The sequence below is a fragment of the Panthera tigris genome, chromosome B4 (genome assembly GCF_018350195.1).
Source record: "Panthera tigris isolate Pti1 chromosome B4, P.tigris_Pti1_mat1.1, whole genome shotgun sequence".
NCBI lineage: Eukaryota > Metazoa > Chordata > Mammalia > Carnivora > Felidae > Panthera > Panthera tigris.
Window position 1 is genome coordinate 19,242,500 of NC_056666.1, and position 21,112 is coordinate 19,263,611.

Genomic DNA, 21,112 nt, shown 5'->3' on the forward strand with positions numbered 1-21,112 from the left:
TCCCCCTAAACCTAAGTTGTGGTAGGGCTTCTCAACTATGACCAAATTTACCTGCTCCGCCAGGTCAGTTAAAACCAACAGCTAATTTAGTCGAAAGATTCGCCTGACTATTCTTGATCAGACTCCTCTCTATTGGCTTAAGAAGTTACAAGATATGAAAAATACACGCGATTATCTTCTCCTTTCTTGCTTGAAGAAGAAATCAGACAACTTGGACAATTCAACAAGCCACAGTAATGTCTGAGTGCCCTTTCCTTGAGAAGAGGAATTATGACATTTCAACCAACAGCACATAAACTGTTTTCAAAATTCTTGTGAGAGTTCTATTGTCCAGAAGTTATCTTTTCTCCCTGTTTCGGTGTTGTTACTGGAGAACAGAAAAGATGGTGCCCATGGAGCACACATAGCTGGAACACCCCAGAACACTGGGCTGTAGTCAGCTGACAGTACTGTCCACTATTTCTGTCCCTCTGAAGTAATAACTTGGTGTACCCATAGAATCTGGATGTTGGCTGCAGAGAAAACCTTCTGTGCCTGGTATCTGGTCCCCTGGTATCTGGTCCCCCAAAATGTAGGGACAAAACATGAACAAAAGAAATCTCACTGGGAAAGAGCAAAATCATTTGGGAAATATCTGGACACGACTCAGCATCATTTTAAGTAGAGAACAAAGTACATACATACAAAAAAACTCTTAGCTTCTCTCTTCTCTTGATATTTTAAAACTTCCATGTCACTGTTTATTTGGGGGAGGGAGGAATCAACTAAATAAGCTAACAGAGACACGAGAATCTTTCATGACTTTCCCAGGCCCTAAAACATTGGCATTTCCTGGATATGTAATTTCAGATAAGACAATTAATTTCAGTGGATAATCATCAATCTAGGGGATTAGTTGACATACATAAAGGTTTGATCATATTGCTTAGCACAAAGTATCTAATAAATGTTCTATTGTCGCTGAAAAATAAAAGGCAAATAAAGCAACCAGCCCTTCGTTTTCTTTTCCTTTTTTTTTTTTTTTCCTCCTCATCAGACTTTTTACCTGGACACAAACTGAAAATGTCAACTTTGTAATCACAGGATGTGATCAGTTGGGAGAGCATGTGACTATCGATCTCAGGGTCATGACTTCAAGGCCCACGTTGGGCGTAGAGAACACTTAAAAATAAAGAAACGAAAAAAATAGTTGATAGCAAATCAAAGGGACTCACCTCACTATGCATCTTTTGAGCCTCCTTTGAAGCTTGATACAATGGTGTCTCAACAAATTCAAGCATTGATTTCCCCTTATTTTTCTCATACTCTTCTTTATACTTAACCTTCATTGAAAAAAAAGTATAAAGAGCACATAAAGTTCATTAGCCCTTCCACAAATAGAGTGAAGTAAAATCAGTATGTCCAAAATTAATCATCCTAGTTTCTAAAATCACATTATTCTGGCCACTTTGGGTTGGTCAGTGGGTCCCCTGTGGTTAATGACGTACAAAAAAAGTAAACAGGTATATATATAAAAATATTTAAGAAGTAAAAATAACTTAGAACTACTAAATAACGTAGTTCTGGGACTTGGATGAAGTATTTAAATTACTGCGATACACAGATATATCTCACATATAAGGGGTTAATATGGATACGATCATTTTATACACATAGAGACAGAGATACAGAGATCCCTGCGATGGCTTCAAAAGTCTATGAGTAAATCATGAACAAGGAGGAAAACATAGTGCGATTTTGTCTTTCTGTCAAGGGGAAGGCAGTGTTCTCTGGGGGCACTGAATTTTTCCATAGACGTTGAGTAAAACACACACACAGAGCTTTTATGAGATTGCTTTCAGTTTCACCCTGCATTATTTAATAATATCATGTCATGAATTATTTATTTCAATTACAACCAATCTCCATCTTATTTTAGTTTATAAAATGATCGATAAGTTCCATCTCCTAATAACAGAAACCAGAATTATACGTAGCTGTCAGAGTGATTGGCCTTTTCTTAGCAGTGTCCCTTTTTAAATTAAATTCCCAGAAAAGTTTTGATCATGATTCATTTCCTTCAGAAATGTATTTTCATTAAAATCCTTAGGTGTAAATAATTTTTTTTTTATGAAATTGCTCAAGTTATATAATAACAGCAGTTTTAATGGCATTTCAATACAAAGGCAGCTTTTCAATACTTAGAACTTTGTGGTAGCGGGAAATCTAACAGATTTTTTTGAATTCCTATTTGTAGGATGACTTTTGTTTCGGAGAACTAGCTAGAGTGATCAATGAGAGTGTTTGAAGTGTAGTAACATACTATGGTAGGATAAAACTTTGTGGGAAAAATTAAATGAAAATAAGAATACAAAGAGAAAAAAAAAAGTATGTTTCCAAAAGCTAAAGGAGAGCTGATCTGTATATTTTTATTTTTTTTAACTTTTTGTTTGTACATTTTTTAAATAAAAGAAGGTGGGTATCAAATCATTAAGCAATGTGTATGTTCCACAGAGTACGTTTAATAGACTGATGTAAAATTATATCTTAATAGATGCTAGAATGACATCTTTTGTAACTACTCAGAATAAAAGAAATATGCGGATACCAACTTTAAAGTGTGCATGGAAAAAGAAATTTTAAAATTTCTTTCAGGGAATACACAGAATCTTATCGTTGAAAGAAACATTAACGTAAGACCATTTTTAATCACACTGGTAATTGAGCTGAGAAATTATAATAAACTTTGCGCCCGGAAAATGAATTCTGCAGCTGAAAATGACAAATCGGTACACTATAAAAACTGAAATCGTCAGGAGATCTGATCATTTAAGTAACTGATACAGAAGTTTAAAATTGTGTGAAGGATCTTTCTTTACGAAATGCTTTGCCCCCGAAACACGGTTCCAGCTTTCCCAACCCAGTGAGACTGAATAGTGTTTGAGATCTTCCAAAGCAACATTCACTTCCTCAGGATGCAGGTCCTTTTCGGCTGTTGCCCCGGCTCAGGGGAGGCCTGTGGTGGTGGGTAGTTAAAGGGTCCAGAAGGCGGTGGGGGGAGGGGTCGCGCACCTGACTCTGGAGCTTGGCGTTGCCTTTATGGTGCAAGTGTTCAGCGGCGTCCGCATCAAAATGGTACATTCCTTTGTTTTCCTCAAAAAGCTTTCTATACTCTCGCTAAAACAGAGAACGTGAAAATAAAATCAGGATAAAAGAGACTGATTAAAGCAACTAATCCTTAGGAATGCAAACTAAAAAATACAAGGCAACAAGAGGGGCAAACCCATCGTGCTGGCTGCTCTTGTGGACTTCCCACAAGAAGGGAAACCACAAGGCCGGGCAGACCAGCTCTAGGTGGTCAAGGCAAGACACCCAAGAGAAGCAGGGGACAACCAGCTGTCAGCACAATGTGAAAGACACTGGGGAGTGGCAATGTTAAAGCCAGTGACGGGACTCGTGTGACCAAGCAAGGTGGGCAAAATAAAGGCGATCTGTCCAGCCCGTATCCTCAAACAGAAATGTGTTTGATAGCATCTACGAGAAGAGAAGGAAAGAAGAACGAACAGAGGAAAGGAAAGTGGGGGGCAGGAAAAGAAAAAAGTTGTACAGGAGGGCTCGGCCACGAGAATGACTGGCAAGGATCATAAGGAAAATGAGAGAGTGAGAACTAATTCAAATAATTTTCCTAAAAGGAGGGTAGGTGGTGCCTGCGAGAAAAACAGAGGAGTCTGGGTAGAGCCGGTTGAATTTTTAAGGTGAAGAAATTGGATTAAGACACAGACAAAAAGGTGAATTTGGAAGAGATGCCAAATTTGGCAACCGTGGGACTCCAAATACAACAGCGTGAGATAAGACAGAAATTGCTTCGTGACTTCTCTCATTAAAGATCAGTTATTTCACCCTATTTGGAAAAGCCTTCTAGAGATAAACAGTAACTCTCAAAGACTCAAGGCTACAGAGACTTAAGGTAAAGCTGGCTGCCCCTTAAGCAGTGAGGATTTCAGGGGAAACGGCAATTTTGTGCAGGATGTAGGGAGAGGTAAGCTTGCATTCAAAAGAGAGCGGGAAAGAGCTGGCCAGAACAGAAGTGACTTTCAGGTCTTAGCAGATGCTCCAGGGATCTGAGAGTGAGACAGGAAGAGGCCCAGAGCCAGGGATGGGAAGGATGCACGAGAAGGGATGTTCCACGGGGACGCAGCGATGGGTCCCCGAAGTGCTCCCAGGCGATTAGAGCACTACGTCATGGGTTCCCCCAACACTCTAACCAGAATAAAGTGAGGGAGTAAACTGCCCCCAGGAAGCTCAAGAAAATGTTCCCATCCTACGTCTCCACTGAAGAGCATAAGCTCTAAATTTTGGCTCCTTTGCTAATTGAAAAAAAGTAAATAAACAATTTCGAAGGACAACAGCATACTCAGAGACTTTATAATTTACTTAAAAGTTATTTTATAATACGTAATTAAAATCACCATCAACTAAATGTCACACTCTAGAACGTACTCCATACCAGGTTTAAAATCCAGAACTAGTAAAGCCGAAGGATACTCTGTCTGCAATAGTGGATAGAGACTGAGGACACGTTAATAAGTACTGTCCCCGGTGATCTGTTTTAGGGACGCGGAATTTCAGAAACTCCGATTTAAAAAACAAACAAACAAAAAACCAAACAAAACCTATTTGAACTAAGGTCTGCAAAACCATTTTCAAGACTTGCTGTGCCTTATACAATAGTCTCTGTTGCCTCCTAGTGGGAACAACAGGGTAACACGTGCTGTAGATTTTTCACTTATGCAGTTATAAGAGAGCCCGAGCCCTATTTTCCAGGAGGGAATGTTCCTTCAAAGCTTTAATTAGAATGGCCGTTCAAACTCATAAGGACAAATTTTACTCTACACACTATGTGTTTTACAAAATTTGTGATCTATACCAAAGACATTTAGAGGTCTTTAAAAAACAGTGATTTATAACTAGCTGACAACTAATTTTGGCAGAATGTCTGTTTATTAAGCACTTTCTTATTCAATCTTTTGATAAAATTAAGTTGCCTTTATAAATCAGCAAAATTCCCATTCTCTTTACATTAAAATTTAAAAGAGGGCAATTCTAATGTACAATAAATTTTAGCCAATGCATTATCATACAACTTTAATAAACAGACACCTCAGAGTAACGCATTTGAGTCTTAAACTCTTTTTCTCCCATGAAGTAATTATTCAACCACAATTTTTCTATGGGGGAAAAAAACATCTATAATCTAGGCAAAGGCACCACCTGAATGAAGATTTAGACTTTAAAAATGGTATATACAATAAATGTAATATATGACTTTGCTGGGTTTCTCTGCTGAGGAGGTGATAGAAACAATTTATAGTAAGCTATGATTTCTTAATTTTGCCATTCTTATAAAATAAAGGTCAATATTCTTGAAAAGAAATATCGCCTAGGAGTGGTACGTATTCTTCCAGCTACCGAATTTTTTAATTACTACCATGATATTTTTATTGTCTTATCTACACAGGAATCCTCACTTCCTCGGGAAATTTAACCCAAACAGTCAAGGGCAAATGGTGCTGCAATGATGAAAACAGGATGGCAAAGACTGAACGTGAAGAAAGCAGCCAGCTCGGAGAAGAGCAACGTATCAACTTTTAGAAACATCCCCGTGAGGCATGGAGGAAAATGTGAATCTCAAAGAGCCACTAAAGGAGCACAGGAATGTGTGCACGGGGGGACGAATGAGCACTGAAACGACAGGAAGCATGAACAAAATGTCCTTGACCTGAGTCTCATTCTACACCTGACAGTCCTCTATGGTTCTCTGCCCAATAGACAGCAAGAAGGACAGACTGCTTTTCTCCCGAGGACCAATGATAAAGTCAATTAATTAATTTAAAAATCTCTGCAAGTACGAATTCTTTACATGCATAATATATTTCAAGAAGGAGGTCAGGGATAGTGGTGGAGAAAAGACAACTGCAAAGTAGCGAACAGAACTTTCAATACTTCGAGGCCAAGCGCAGACATTTCTAAACCTGATCTGAAGCCAGATCTCATTCTTTAAAAATGTTTTTGTGTTTATTTATTTATTTTTGGAGAGAGTGAGAGAGAGAGGGAGGGAGGGAGAGAAAGCCAGGGAGGAGGAGAGAGAGGTGGGGAGAGAGAATCCCGAGCAGGCTCTGCACTGTCAGTGCAGAGCCTGATGTGGGGCTCAGAGTCACGAACCGTGAGATCGTGAGCTGAGCTGAAACCAAGAGTCAGACGCTCAACTGGCTGAGCCACCCAGGCGCCCCTTTATCTCATTCTTTAATAGTTTGCGAACCAGGTCTGGACTACAAGTTTTGTTGTTGTTGTTGTTCTCAGTCCTGAACTGTGAGCATATCTCCTGAAGACAGCTATTTTCACATTCCTTGCCCAACATATTTTCCATCTAATCTTACCTGGCCCAAAGCAGACATCCAACACATCTGGATAATTTTGAGTGCCTGGATGAGCACGTAATTATTAGAGCTGGCATAGAAATAACTTGAGGTCAAATTACAGTTCATCATCACCAGGGGCTATTCTGAGATGTAGGCAATGGGGCACAGGTGAGCCGGGGTCCTCAGCTATGAGAACCGGTGAAGTCGGGGTCCACACGCTTTAAGTGTTTGAAACAGCAACCACCAGGAGGTGAGTTCTGCCAGAATCACTACTTGGCAGTGTGCACAAATATTTTCACTAGGGCATGAAAAAAACCGCTCTCACCCCCTAACTGCTTTGAAGAAAACGTGGAAGCCTCCACAAGACCAAAAGTAGAGTGCCAACGTAATGTCGGATTTACTTCCAGAGAAAACACGAATTAGCCTAAGATGATCTTGTATGTTACTGAGGCCCATTTAAATACCAGACATGCTGCTCTGGCCCCCCAAAAATACAAGATCCCTGCTTTAAGCCTGACCTTCAAGTGGCTTGTCTAATGGGGAAGAAGAAAGAGGAAGAAGAACGACAGAAAGAAGTCTCGTGCAAGCACTTAGAAGTGTAGTTGTTCAACAGGAAAGGTTGCATTCGGGCGATATTAAAGAGCTAGCGAGAACCCTCTGTGTAAAGCGACAGCTTTCGTGGGCTTCGAGCAAGCAGACCGCTACTTTTGAAGGAGTTAGTAATTCAGGGAGAGGTGGAGCCCAGGCACGCCTGACGAAGCAGGTACGCTCATGAACAGGCTCAAAGCCATCCTGGCTCTCTGGGGCCACAGGGCATCCCCGGCTGCCATCAAACAAACCCACTTACTCGGCTGAGCATTTTGCTGGCTTTCAAAGCATGGTCTAAGAACAAGTTTGGGAGATCCGAGACTGGATCATGCATATTTTGAATGTCTTTCTTGTACTTCACCTATGAAAATAACAGGGAACAACATACCGTCCAGGAGAAGAAAATATTATGCTTTTGCATTATCGCCATTATTATTTTCAATACATCGAAAACCACCACGTAGTGGTAAATTAACAGGCGAGTTTACAGGCGGCCACAAGATGGTGCTCATTTACTACAGAATGACTTAAAAAAGTTACTGCTAGGGTCTTGAAAACATTTTGGTAATTGCTTTTATTGTTTACATATTTAGAAAGGGTGGCAGTCACAGAATCAGGTAATTTTAATAGACATTCTGTTTTCAAAAGGAACAGTAACTTTATTCTTTAGAAATTACCACATTTTAATTATGCTCTGGAGCAATTTAAGGGTTTTTGGTGTTTTTTCATCCTATTGCAATACAGACCTTCTTTTATTTCCAACTATTCTAAATATACAATATTAGTAATAGTAATACTAAAATATTAATAACAAAATATTTGAGCATTTACTTTGTGCCAAACATTTTATACGTAATATTGAATTTCCACAACGCTTGTGGGTAGATACTTTAAGTATCTCCATTTTACAGAGGGGTAAACTAAGGCACAGAAAGATGAAGGTATAGAATTAAGAGGCAGAACAGGATTCAAATTCAAGCAATCCAATTCTAAACCCTGTGCTTTCAAGCACTATGCTCTAGGTTCCTTTACGTATATTCCAACCCTATCTGCTTTCCATTTTCACACGCACACAAGATAAAAAACAAATAAGACAAAGAATCCATTCTGATATTCCAGTGATCCTAACAGACCCATTTCAAGTGTTGGTACGAAACACAGGTGAGTGAAGGGGCACAAATAACAATACCTACTAAACATCAAGGGAAATAAGCTATGCTGAGTCCCAAGGACAGGGCAAGAGTTGAAAAGTTTCAGTGATCTGACAAAGCAACAGTTCAACAATTCCTCATCTTAATACTTGCAAAGGTATTATGCATCCTTCAACCACAGCAAAGTGATCCATTCTTTTCCATGTTTCCGTGTTTATGCTCTGCTTGATTCTAATAAAAATTTAAGGCATCTTTTCATGTCAACTGAAACTTGATTATTTTTAAAAACATAAAATGAAACCAAACCTGTGAAGAGGTATTTCACAGTGTTTGCATAAGGGATAGGAAAGACACTGTTTAAGACGTTATCAGTGCAATTTCTGAAAATTTCTTTCTTATAAACTACCATATGCCAGGTTACACGTTACAGGAGCCCAATTTCCTGGGCACAATTACACGAGTTAACTGTTGTCATAACCACTAATTTAACATACTACACACCACTTATTTTGCAAAACTCTGTAATCTGGTTCTACTCTTGATCAGATAGAATAGTTTTATTAGCAATACTATTCCTAACTTATTAACTAATCACTAATCAGTAACCATTAGTGGTAACTTACAATAATACATTTTCCTCGAGAAAGCTCTCAGGAAAGTATGCTTCAGTGTTTGCAACTAAAATACTTGGGAACTGCATTATCTCGATTCAGTATTAGCAATTAGTAATTACAATACAGTTGATTCTAAAGATACTGAAAATAATTGCCTATGAATCACACGTCATAACTTACATCGCTCACCAGTGCAGTGACAAGCTGACTTTGCCTAAAAGAAGCATTTTCAAGAGGATTGTAATGATGTTTCTTTTCCTTCATTTCACTATCAAATTTTTCTTTGTATTTAATCTGCCATAAAAGAAGAAAACAGGATAAATTAAACAGCACATTTATCTTTAAGCTTTCAAAATGAAACATTTGATTTTTAATTAGATCGGACCTAAGCTACCTTAAAAACAAATGGTAACAAAGTTTAAATTCCTGGTATTTTTCCTCCTATAAAGCTTAATTAGGCATAAAAAATTTTTTTATGGAAAAACAACCTCTACTTGAACATTGATCATAAATGCAATTAGGCATAAACTCAAATCCTATTAACAAGAATTATACACTAAAATCTCAGGATTTTTAAATGTCAGGTTTCCATTTCTGCATTCTTATTGCCTATGATCAATTAGAAATTGAGACCACAGATGAATGAAAGTCTATAACATTTAGAAAATGGATCCTGAGACCCAGAATTTGAATATGAATTTTCCTGAGGGAATTATTCCAAATACGGGACATGGTTTAGGTTATGGTTTTTCTCATCATTTCCCAGTTGCTCAAAAATTCATTTTTAGGGATTACATTTTCTGAAATGTCCTGGGTCTATTTAATGTCAATTTTTTATTCCTCTGCTGTAGCTCCACAGTTATATTCAGCAGCAAAGTATCTCTAATACTTACTCTGTATTATTTTTCTCCTTTTTAAAGTAGTCTATCAATTTCTCTATAGATAGAGAAATATGTGAAGGTAGGTTATGATAACTACCTGAAATGTAGATACAAGTCCTTTACTAAAAACAAAACCCAAAAAACTAGTTATTGGAATCTCACACCCGCTTTGATTCCTGTATCCAGGAAAAGGAGGCATAGACCTCAAAAGCAGAAGCTCGCTCTTTTGTTCTCTTACAATAACTTTACAATATTACAATTCTCACGGTATTGTGTTCTTACAACATTGTCCTACTGCATCTTCATTCATATATCTTTAAGCCCTACCTCGAAAAAATTTTTTCTAATTTTTCGAAGTTTATTTATTTATTTTGAGAGACAGAGCGTGCGCACACAAGCCGGGGAGGGGCGGAGAGAGAGGGTGACAGAGAATCCCAGGCAGGCTGTGCGCTGTCAGTGCCGAGCCCCATGAGGGGCTCGATCTCAGGAACTGTGAGATCATGACCTGAGCTGAAATCAAGAGTCAGATGTTCAACCCACCGAGCCACCCACCCACTGAGCCACCCAGGGGCCCCTCGAAGTAATTTTTATCAAGAAGCAATTTGGGCCTGGCTGCCACTATCTGTTTTAATTGAGTGTACATTGGGTGATGTCTTCCTCAAGGACACATGTCCGGTACCTATGGGAGACCGCTAGTGAAAATCTTGGTGAGAATACATTTGGAAAAGATTCCAGGATGGCTTACAGGAAATATTATCTGCTGTGCCTCCATTTGCTAGTAATAACTTTCTGATAGTCACATTGCCTTACAAATTCAGGCGAAACCTCATTTATTCTAATTAATTACACTAGTTAATAAACTTTACAAAACAAGAAAAACTCTGATTTTATACGAAATATACATATTTATGTCTTGAAATCAGGCACAATATCACCAATGAAATAAATTTAGATCTCATTTGCTATTTTCCACAGTCATGGGCACCACAGCAAAAGTTTCCCTTCCCTGGTCCTCCTCTAAATTCCACTCCCGTCGCAGGGCACTTGTCCATCCCTCTTCCAGGGCACTTGTCACCATATTTTAATCTGTGCTTTTGTCTCTCTAGGTTTTTAGTGCCTAAAGGACATTTGCTTGACAATGAGAGGAGACTCTCATAACTGTCTTCCACCTGAATGGCACTCCTGACTCAGCCAGATTCACCAACACTCTCCCCTGACTGAACAAGACATTCTAACGGATGGCCTCAGTGCCCTGAACGTTCTGGTAGCTGTTTACCCCATCAACCAATCCACCTATGCAATCCTGGCTTGCACCAAGTTTTCCTTCAATGATTCAAATTCTCCAACCCCGGGCACCATAAGCATCTTAGTTATGTATTAGCTAAGTGGCAAAATTAGGTTATATCCTCTCTGAGAAGAGAGAGCCTGTCCTACCGTCTGCCCACAGCATGGAGCGGGTGAAACTTGGAAATGAACCTGAAGCCAATGGCATTCTCACCTGCCATTTGTTTTCCCAGGCGAAGGTATGGTTCCGAAAAGCAATAATCGATCCACATTGCGATGACTCCTTTTTCCTCTCCTCACTACATCGAGCCTGTGTTGAGTTCCTGCCATGAGGTAGGATGAGTTCCCACCCGAGGCTGGGGGTGGGATCAAGATACACTCTGTCAAGATGGGGGTCGGTAGTCTTTCCAGCAGCAGATCTGACTGAATCAGTCGCTTAAAAGTGGTTTAAGCAGGGGCGCCTGGGTGGCGCAGTCGGCTAAGCGTCCGACTTCAGCCAGGTCACGATCTCGCGGTCCGTGAGTTCGAGCCCCGCGTCAGGCTCTGGGCTGATGGCTCAGAGCCTGGAGCCTGTTTCCGATTCTGTGTCTCCCTCTCTCTCTGCCCCTCCCCCGTTCATGCTCTGTCTCTCTCTGTGCCAAAAATAAATAAAAAACGTTGAAAAAAAAAATTAAAAAAAAAAAAAAAAAAAAAGTGGTTTAAGCGCCCCAGCACTTCCACTCCCATTAGCTACGTTATAAACTTGCCAAGAGTCCAGCTGAGTTCGTCCCTAACCCCATTTACACTGGCTGTACTTATCATAATCACGTGATTGAATTTAATACTGCAAACACTGATATAATATATATTAATATACATATGCATGTATGTATGCATATGTGTGTTTATACTCCTGTGCTCACGAAGTCCCTGTCCCTGAGGGAGGCCCCGGGGACATGCAGTAAAAAATGAACTTGATTCCATCCAGGCATCACTGCTGATGATTAGGCGCAAAGACAAATTCCGGGAGGGTGAGCTGGCTGCAGCAGCACAGGGCAATGAGGCCACGGAGCCACATTTTGTGGCAGACCCTCTTCAAGTCTGAGGAACCGAGGGTATTTGAGTTAAGGCGCGAAGAGAATGTACTTAGTGAGGGAAAGCGGGGAGAGGGGTGGGGGGGAGGGGCATGCTGATAGAGTGCGCCCAGAGGGAACAGCAGGTGGAAGGCGAGAGAGGGGCACACAGCATGATCAAGGAATTTAAGAACACAAGTGTGGCCGGAGGATGGAGATTACACTAGAGACCGGAAAGCAGGAATGGCCAGCCCCTACGGAGCTCTGTAGCTGTCATGGATCTTGGGCTTCATCCTAAGGCCGGTATGGTCATTCTAAGCACGTTTGCGACTTGAGCAGGTTTGCCACTGGAAGGATTTCGGACGCCAGTCTGGACAGAGCGTGTCTTGATCCCACCCCCAACCTCGGGTGGGACCTCATCCTACCTCATGGCAGGAACTCAACACAGGCTCGATGTAGTGAGGAGAGGAAAAAGCAGTCATCGCAATGTGGATCGATTATTGCTTTTCAGAAATATACCTTCGCCTGGGAAGAACAAACGCCAGAGTCGATGGCAGGTGAGAATGCGTCACGTTCATTTCCAAGTTTCACTCCCTCCATGTGGCCTCCGTCCCTCATGTACCTGTGCTGGCATGCAGAGAGCAGGATGGCTTCTCTGTGCTCAGAGATGATGTAACCGACGCTTGCCACTTAGCTAATACTAGATTAGACTATTTTCTAATTTTGGACATATTTAAATTATCTGGGTGTGTCTATTCTCCCATTAGACAGCGAGCCAGGAACAAAGTTTTATTCATTTTTTTTATCCCTAGGGCCTGGTATAATGGATTGGAATGGATTTGTTACTTCCTATATGTTTATTAAAGAAATATATAAATTAATGATGAAAATGATACGCAAAAACTCTCTTTTATGACTCACACAATGAGTCAAACCTTGAGACGTGTCAGAGATTACAGGATCTCTAATATTTCTCTAACTCTCCAAGTACACACACACACATGCACACACACACACATATGCACACACACACGTGTGCATGCATACCACAGTCACTGTTAAATCGATTGGAACTAGAGCCCATGAAGAAGATAAAGAATGTGAAAGGAATGCAAAACGATTGATATAAAAACATTATACTGAATCTGTATTTTACTGTATAGTTCCTGCTGGATTTGCATTCGTTCATTCATTCATAAAGTTAGTATCGATGAGTGGTTAGTATACATGGGTAGTTAGTCTCCACGGTTTCTGTGGATAATGATGAAAAGAAGTTACATTTAGGCTAATACCTGTAGGATGCGCAGAAATCATTCAGAGGAACATTAGGAACTTTTTTTCTGAAAGCCCTCTCTGATGTCCCAGACTGCTGGTGTATTTTTGGAACATCCCGCCTTTACCCAGTCACAGAGATCACACCGTGGTGTCATGATCTGCCACACCGCTGCACTGTGGATCTTTCCCATTAGGCTGTAAGCTCAGTGATGGCAGGGGCTGTATCTGTCCTGTTCACCTTTGAAAATCTACCCCCAAGCACAGTGTCCAGCATTTCATTTGAAATAGATACATGAAATACATGGATGGAGAAGGGATTCTTTCATTGAAAGGCAGGAGCAGGTACCTTTCACGGTGTCCTCAAATTTTGATATAGCCTTGCGATAGATTTTGATGAGAACTTTATTTTTTTTTCATTCATCCAGCATACTTTACTTAGAACCCTGATTTTTAAGTTTCGATATCCACCTCAATACCTTAAGACCATTCTTTTCAAAATGGAAAAATACCAATTCCCATCTAAGTAAAGGATTCTACTTTCAAAATATGCATGGGAAACTGCATGCCTCACATGTAATGAGCGTTAGTCACAGCTTAGGTCCTAATAAGGGTGAACTAGGGGCATAAATTACACATCTTAGGAATAATTGGGTACATAAAATAAGCTATTCAGAACTAAATGCCATTCTAATGCAATATTCTCCTGAAAGTATTTAATAGAAGTCTAATATCTTAAAAATATAACAAAGTGTAATAAAGTACTCTCGTGACATTACTAATTAAGCACAGAGTAATGCAAATGATCCCAAAATTTGTGATCATACTTTGCACAAAATCATGGTTATGTTTGCGTGGAGGTTTGAAATCCATTCACACTCTTAATTCACTATCCAAATATAGAAATATATTACAAATTGTCTCAATACCAAATTGTCTCCCTTCGACTTACTAGTCTAACCTGCACACAACTCCTTTCGGGAGGACTTTATTTTTAAAGATTTCTACCACTGCTACGCATTGGGTTATACACCCTAAGACTTGAATTTTAAAATTCTGTCTAACCTTTCCAGGTTATTTCTGTAGTGTGAGATCAGTTATTTAAAATATATCTGTTACTCCTATCCTTCTAATAAGTGTAGTAAGAGGCAAAGTGTTGTGAAATTTATCTCTAAGCTTCAGTACTCCATGTGATCTGATTCAAAGATGCCTAAGGAACAAAGACACGAGAGTTTCCCTCATTAGTTAACCACAAAGCAAAATAACTTCATTACATAAAAAAAAACATGCTTATCAGACACTGACACCCAACTATTTCTTATCTCTTGGTATAAAGGGTTGCATGTAAATGAAGTGAGAAAAGAGCCAAATGGTTTAAATGGGTCCCTTGGTCACCTTCTGACTGGTTCACTCACTCACTACACATACACATTCAATATCCTACCCTATTTTCAACCCACACTTCACACATCTGAGTGTCTGTCTCTTCATGCACACTCACATCTCCTGACATGATGCTTTCCCTTGACTAACTGGGGACTCAACCATGGAACAAAATATCTCCCTCCAGTTTCAAGACCACTTGAGAAAGGGAGAAATGGGTGTTGGGTTGGGTGAGTTTGCTCCTTATGTATGTTACCCCCTATACCTGAGTCAATTACTTTGCAAACAAATAAAAAGTTACTTATGCCCATGACTGATTTTATTTACATTATAAATACCATCATATCTAATGATCCTGATGTTTACCAACCTTTCCTTTTAATATAGGAAAGGCATATAGGATCATACTCCTAAAAGTTTATGAGGAATGTTAAGACTTAGCAAGATTTTCAGAGACCCACACTTGGAGAAAACACTGGAATTGTTAAACTACAATAATATAACTTAAATCATTCCTCATAACTGCATCTAGACAAAGCAGTGTTTCAATGGCCTGAAGCCTGACTTCTAAAGCAGTTGTTCAAAGCTTCACCACGAGGGGTGCTGGACTTCAGCCCCACCTATGACTCCAGACAAAGGAAGAAAAAAGCAGAAGCAGACTCCAAAAGAAAGCTTTTCATCATCGCCACAGAAACAAATGTTAGGGGAAAAATGGAAAATTTGATAAGTATACCTTCATTATCAGTGAAAATGAAGCATAAACAAATAACACAATGCCATATACCTATAGGCACCAATTCTCTCCAAGTTTGGATGAAATTAAACTAAAAGCTATCAAGGAAGATAGTATATCCAGATTCTTATGTAGAACTTGCCATAAAATCAATAGTATTTTCAGGTCTGAATTTTACACAAAATCATATCCCTGTCCTTATTTTCATAACAAAATAACATCTTACTTTGTACCAACTGTGAATGATCTAGAGAAATTTGTTTAATCAGTCTATGTATATTTATTGAAGCCCAATCTGTGCTATTCTGTAATGATGAATTAAACACATGTCAACCCTGTCCCCATAAAGCCTGCTATGTGGTAGTAAAGGAGATATTTCACACACACTCACATACACACACACACACACACACACACACACACACACACACACACATACACACACACACACACACACACATTTTTGACTAATACAGACTGTGTTAAGAACTATAAAGAACCAGAACTGAGAATGAAGGGGAGGGAGCAATACAATTTAAATTGGCAAGTCAAGGATGCGACACTGAAGCCAAAATTTGGGGGTAAAGAAGTTGGTTGGGAGAGTGTTTGCCAGGAAGACAGAATGGGAGATTCTCCAAACCAATTAACATCCCCATTCAATTTGAGGACAATATTTATAATTAAATTTTAATGGCAATCTAAAATGTACTTTTTATGTTTCAAACCCATTCTTGTCAATACATCCCATGCAATTTTAGAACAAACACTAGTTATTATAAATACAAAAGTTTTCCTTGATGTTATAAAACTAACAGAATTGCATTCACCATGTAGACAAATTTCCAGTAATAAAGACGATATATGAATATATTAACAAATCAGCTGCTCTTAAAAGGATTTTGTCTCCCCCCACCAAAATAAATAAATACACTTAAAAAAATCTTTTAGAAAAAGGGGGCGTTTGGGTAGCTCAGTCGGTTAAGCGTCTGACTTCAGCTCAAGTCATGATTTCACAGTTTGTGAGTTCGAGCCCCACACTGGGCTCTCTGCTGGAGCCCACTTCGGATCCTCTGTCCCTCTCTCTCTCTCTGCCCCTTCTCCACTCATTTTCTCTCTCTCTTTCTCTCTCAAAATAAACTTAAAAAAAAAAATCTTAAAAAAGAAAAGAAGTTTGTAAGATGATGGCTTCAACAGTTACCCCACTAACATTTGAGATACCCGGAAATACACGAATCTCATTATCTTGGCACGCGACGTGTCACTTTAATTTTTTTTTTTTAACTCATTTTCTCCCGATTACTTGACCATCATTTTATGTGCCTACCAGATTTTAAAAAAGGAAACTTTCACAAGTATGGCAACAAAGCTGCTGTACAAGTTAACAAAGGGTTTTGGGTTTCCATCACCTTTCCCAGGCTCAACCCCTCAGAGGTCAATTTACTGCTTACTTGGAAGAACTCTGCCCCCTGCCCTCTCGTTCTCACCCCTTCATCAGGCAGGTCTTTCCACTATACGCTGCGAGCATTACCTCCTCTCCCTCAGTGCTCCTGGTGCTATCTGCTCTCCCCCTCCTGCACCTGTCCCCGGGGTCCTCTGCCTCCTGCCTTCCTAAGTCACTTCCTTTCTAGGCATTTCTTCGCCTTTGAGTGCTCCTGTATCTACAATATGTCATTAGGTGAGGAGCAAGACAATACATGATGGTCGAATTGTCAGTGAAAATAAGAAACCACACTTTCTGCCCTCGATTCTAGTTCACCCCCCTGAAAATACACACACGGAACGTGTCGCCTTCATTCCAGAAGTCCTCTATATTCATCTGCCCAGTTTTCCTTTTTCTCTCATGAGTTTATGAGAGCAGCAAGAATGTCACGGGGAAAATAAAGATGTAACTTGCAAATTACGATCTGCTTAGGTATCTGGTTGTACAGTTGCTAAAGGAGTTGAATTTTTTTTGTTTTAACCTGCCTAAAAACCCAGGGAGGATCACATGGTAGGATTTCTGGTGACTTAATCTGAAATATCAAAATAGGAGCGAATGGTTAGCTCAATCAGTTGGGTGCCTGACTCTTGATTTTGGCTCAGGTCATGATCCCAGAGTCATGGGATCAAGCCCTTTATTGGGCTCTGTGCTAGGTATGGAGCCTGCTTAAGATTCTCTCTCCCTCTCTCTCTGCCCATCTCACCTGTTCATGCTCGCTCACTCTCACTCCCCAAAATAAAATTTAAAAATTTTAAATAAATTTTAAAAAATAAATAAAAATTAAAATTAGAAAAAGCCTTTCGCAGACACTTCCTTCTCTATAGACCATCTAACTTGTTGAATTTTTTTTACGTTTATTTATTTTGAGAGAGAGAGTGTGTGAGGGGGGCAGAGAGAGAGAGAGGGAGAGAGAGAGAAAATCCCAAGCAGGCTCTGCGCTGACAGCTCTGACTCAGGGCTCAAACCCACAAACCATGAGATCGTGACCTGAGCCGAAGTTGGATGCTTCACCAACTGAGCCACCCAGGTGCCCCGATTTAATTTAGTTTTTAAAATAAATTCTGCCCACAACATGCGGCTCGAACTCATGACCCTGAGATCAAGAGTCACATGCTCCACCAAGTGAGTCAGCCAGGGGCCCCTTGCATGGAGTTTTTAACATTAATTTTGGAAGAATTAACATTTTTACAATATTGAGTATTGAGACACCTGAGCTAGAGCACAATAGGTCTTCTCATTGGTGCAAATGTCATCATGTTCTTCTATCTGGTTTCACAGTTTTCCTCATTTACACCTCTCCATTTTGAAATGTAATCCAACTTTGCAACTTGAGGAACGGGTATTGTCAAAGTTGAAAACACCGTAAATGTATAAAAATCGCTTTTGATATTACTATTGTTGACCTGGCAAATATTATCATTTTCCATCGAGAGAGTTTTAATTCTATAGTCAAATACGCCTAACTTTCCTTATATAGCTTCTGGATCTCTGGTCTTATCTAAGAACAACTCTGTTATCCCTATGTGCTATGTATATTCTCCTGGGTTTTCTTTTAAGATTTAAAAAATTATTTTATTGTTTACATTCACATCTCTAATCCATCTGGAATTCATTTTGTATGTAGTTTAAAATTCAGGTCCAATTTTATTTTTACTCTGATGGATGGACATTTATGTCAGCGCCATTTATTAACTAATACAACTTCTTCCCACTGCCTTGAACCAACACTTTCATCGTATATTAAATTCTTATACATATTGGAGTCTATTTCAGGATTCCCTATGCTAGCCTACTGATCATTTTATCTCTTACTGTACTAATCCCAGATTGATTTAATTTCAGTGGTTTTATATTATGTTATGGTAACTCACAACTAAAGTTCTTCACTGGTCTTCATTTTCATACTTTTAAAGGCTATTCTCAGGCATTTCCTTTCCATTCAAACTCTAAGATCGTTTATCCATACTTAAAAAAAGTTCTACTGGCTTGTCATTGAAATTGCGTGACATTTATATATTCATTTGGGGAGAACTGCAATTTTTACCTGCCGAGACTTTCAGCCTAAAACATGACCTGCCTTTATACTTTTGCAGATCTTATTTGATGGTCTTCAGTAAGACTTCAAAGTTTCCTTCATTTGTCTCACCTCTTTCTTATCTTGTGATTAAACAAAAGCATTCGGAAATTGATATTTTATTACCAAGTTACAAAGTGTGTGTATGTGTGTATAGATAGATAGCAATCTAATTATTGATCTAATCTAATTGGTATCAGGATTGCTGAATTCTCGAAATCCTAGGAAATGTGACAACACAGCCCACCTCATTAAAAAGGGTTAGAATTTGAGCCTGGAGAAAAGAAACCTTTGTCTCATGCTTACAATTGGACTTATTTTTATGCCTTAGTGAAATTTATAATTATTGCAATCCTATCTGAAATAGTTTCAGAAACATTATCTTTGCATAGTCTTGCAATTAAAGATATTATCTAAGATGAAATATTCTCCTGTGCCACTAGAAACAAAATCTCTCAATCAAATCATTGTGGAGTCATCACTCGAGTCTTACTTGACTAGAAAGTTTAGAAGCTTCCACAGCATGTTCGAAATCTGGTCTTCCAATTACAGGAGGCTCTTTATTCATTACTCCTTGCCCTTTCTTGTACTCTGCCTAAAATGAATAAATATGACAATGTTAAATATTCCTACTTTCCAATGAAGCATTACATTAACATTAGCTGAAATAAAATATAATAGATGGTCAGTCCACAAAAAAACATCCGTTACAATCCACCAAATGATAAAATGCTGACTGCTAGGGCAGAAATTGACTTCGTGTGGTTATATAAATAAACTCAACCCTTTTGTAGTAAAATAATTACCAAGTTTGAATCTTTGTACCCTGTCACCATTGTCATCATTGTGTTTCTGTATAAACACTGAAAAAAAATATTAGAAGAAATTTCTGGATAATTGAGATCCCAAATTCTGCAGGCAGACAGCCTGTATGGCTCGCTTGATCTCAGGAATTTAGCCCTGTTTGGTTAACATGAAGTTAAATTTCGTAAATAGTTATTGACTTTTAGGGTGAGTATAGTCTACATTATTCAAATATTTGGTTTGTGTTAGGTCATCATTTTTAACCAAGGTGCAAAGGTATGTTTAAGTTAAATGGTATTAACCAAGAAGGATATCTTGGAGAAGATAAGAAAACAGCCACGATGTGTAGAAAATGTACAAGGGTAAATGGTGGCTAAAAAGAATCTGCACAATTAACAGGAACGCGATGGGAATAAGGCCGAGTGATATTCTTCGGGACAAGGTAAGGTGAGAGATAATATCAGACCAGATGACTGACAAAGTTGACTTTCAGGCTGAGACATCTGAATGCGAGCACAGCACTTACTTCTCTGAAAGTATGGCAGCATTAGCCATAGTGAAGGCAACTTTGAGCAGTTTCTGCATATACCTGAATAACCTACATAGTCAAGTGGATGATTCAGACTAAAAAAAAATTGAGACGTCATGAATTCAGATTGATTTCACCAATTCAATTAACCATTCAACTACCAAAGCCACAGGTTGTCTCCTGCAAAAAATAAGAAACCATTTCTGCTCAAGATAAGAAAGAGAGATTACGTTGCTTATGATCTTGGAGATCTGCGTTGCCATCTTGATGTCTGGTCTGTTGAGATCCGCACTGTACGTGTGGGTGTCCTGTACATCTTTTCTATAAGAAATCTGATCCAAGAGGCAGTTTTGATTGAAAGAAAGAAAAAGAAATTAGTAAATTTATATAACTACCAGACTTAATGTCTATAAAATCATTTATCTGTGCTAAATCATCTTAGAGAACCCACCGACCATGAGCTGTTTTTTAAAGTTTTTTTAAGCACAACCTTTATTTGAATAGATACATTCTTTTTTCTACCATACCTAAGTCTCACTAGCATTACTGCATATGAACTGGATTCATACAACATAAAAAAATGTGAGCCCAAGACTTTGGCACAAAACCAATCTTACAGGATTTTACAGAGACCGCTCTGATAAGCATGTCAACGTGGGTATGTGTGTATGTGCATATTCACATACAGAATATCCTCATCAGGGCCTTAACTTGCCCATCACACAGTCTTGACCCCCAGTGGATGCAGGATAAGCCCAGCACATGAAAGTAGAAAATCATTTCCTGGGGTAAGGGTGTGTGAAGCTGTTCCTCTCCGGCTTTCTCTTCTTTTTCTGACTGGACTCTTAAAATGCCCGTGTGTGGGAAGA

At 39.1% G+C, this 21,112-nt stretch overlaps 1 protein-coding gene across 1 annotated transcript in view; it reads right to left on the minus strand.

Moving 5' to 3' along the window:
- Positions 1–21,112, minus strand: part of LOC102971982 (nebulette) — a 110,560-nt gene that overhangs the window by 65,759 nt on the left and 23,689 nt on the right. The window contains 6 exon segments of the mRNA XM_042991190.1: positions 1,215–1,322; positions 3,052–3,156; positions 7,246–7,347; positions 8,932–9,045; positions 19,404–19,505; positions 20,474–20,575. Of these exon segments, the coding sequence (XP_042847124.1) occupies positions 1,215–1,322; positions 3,052–3,156; positions 7,246–7,347; positions 8,932–9,045; positions 19,404–19,505; positions 20,474–20,575 (633 nt within the window).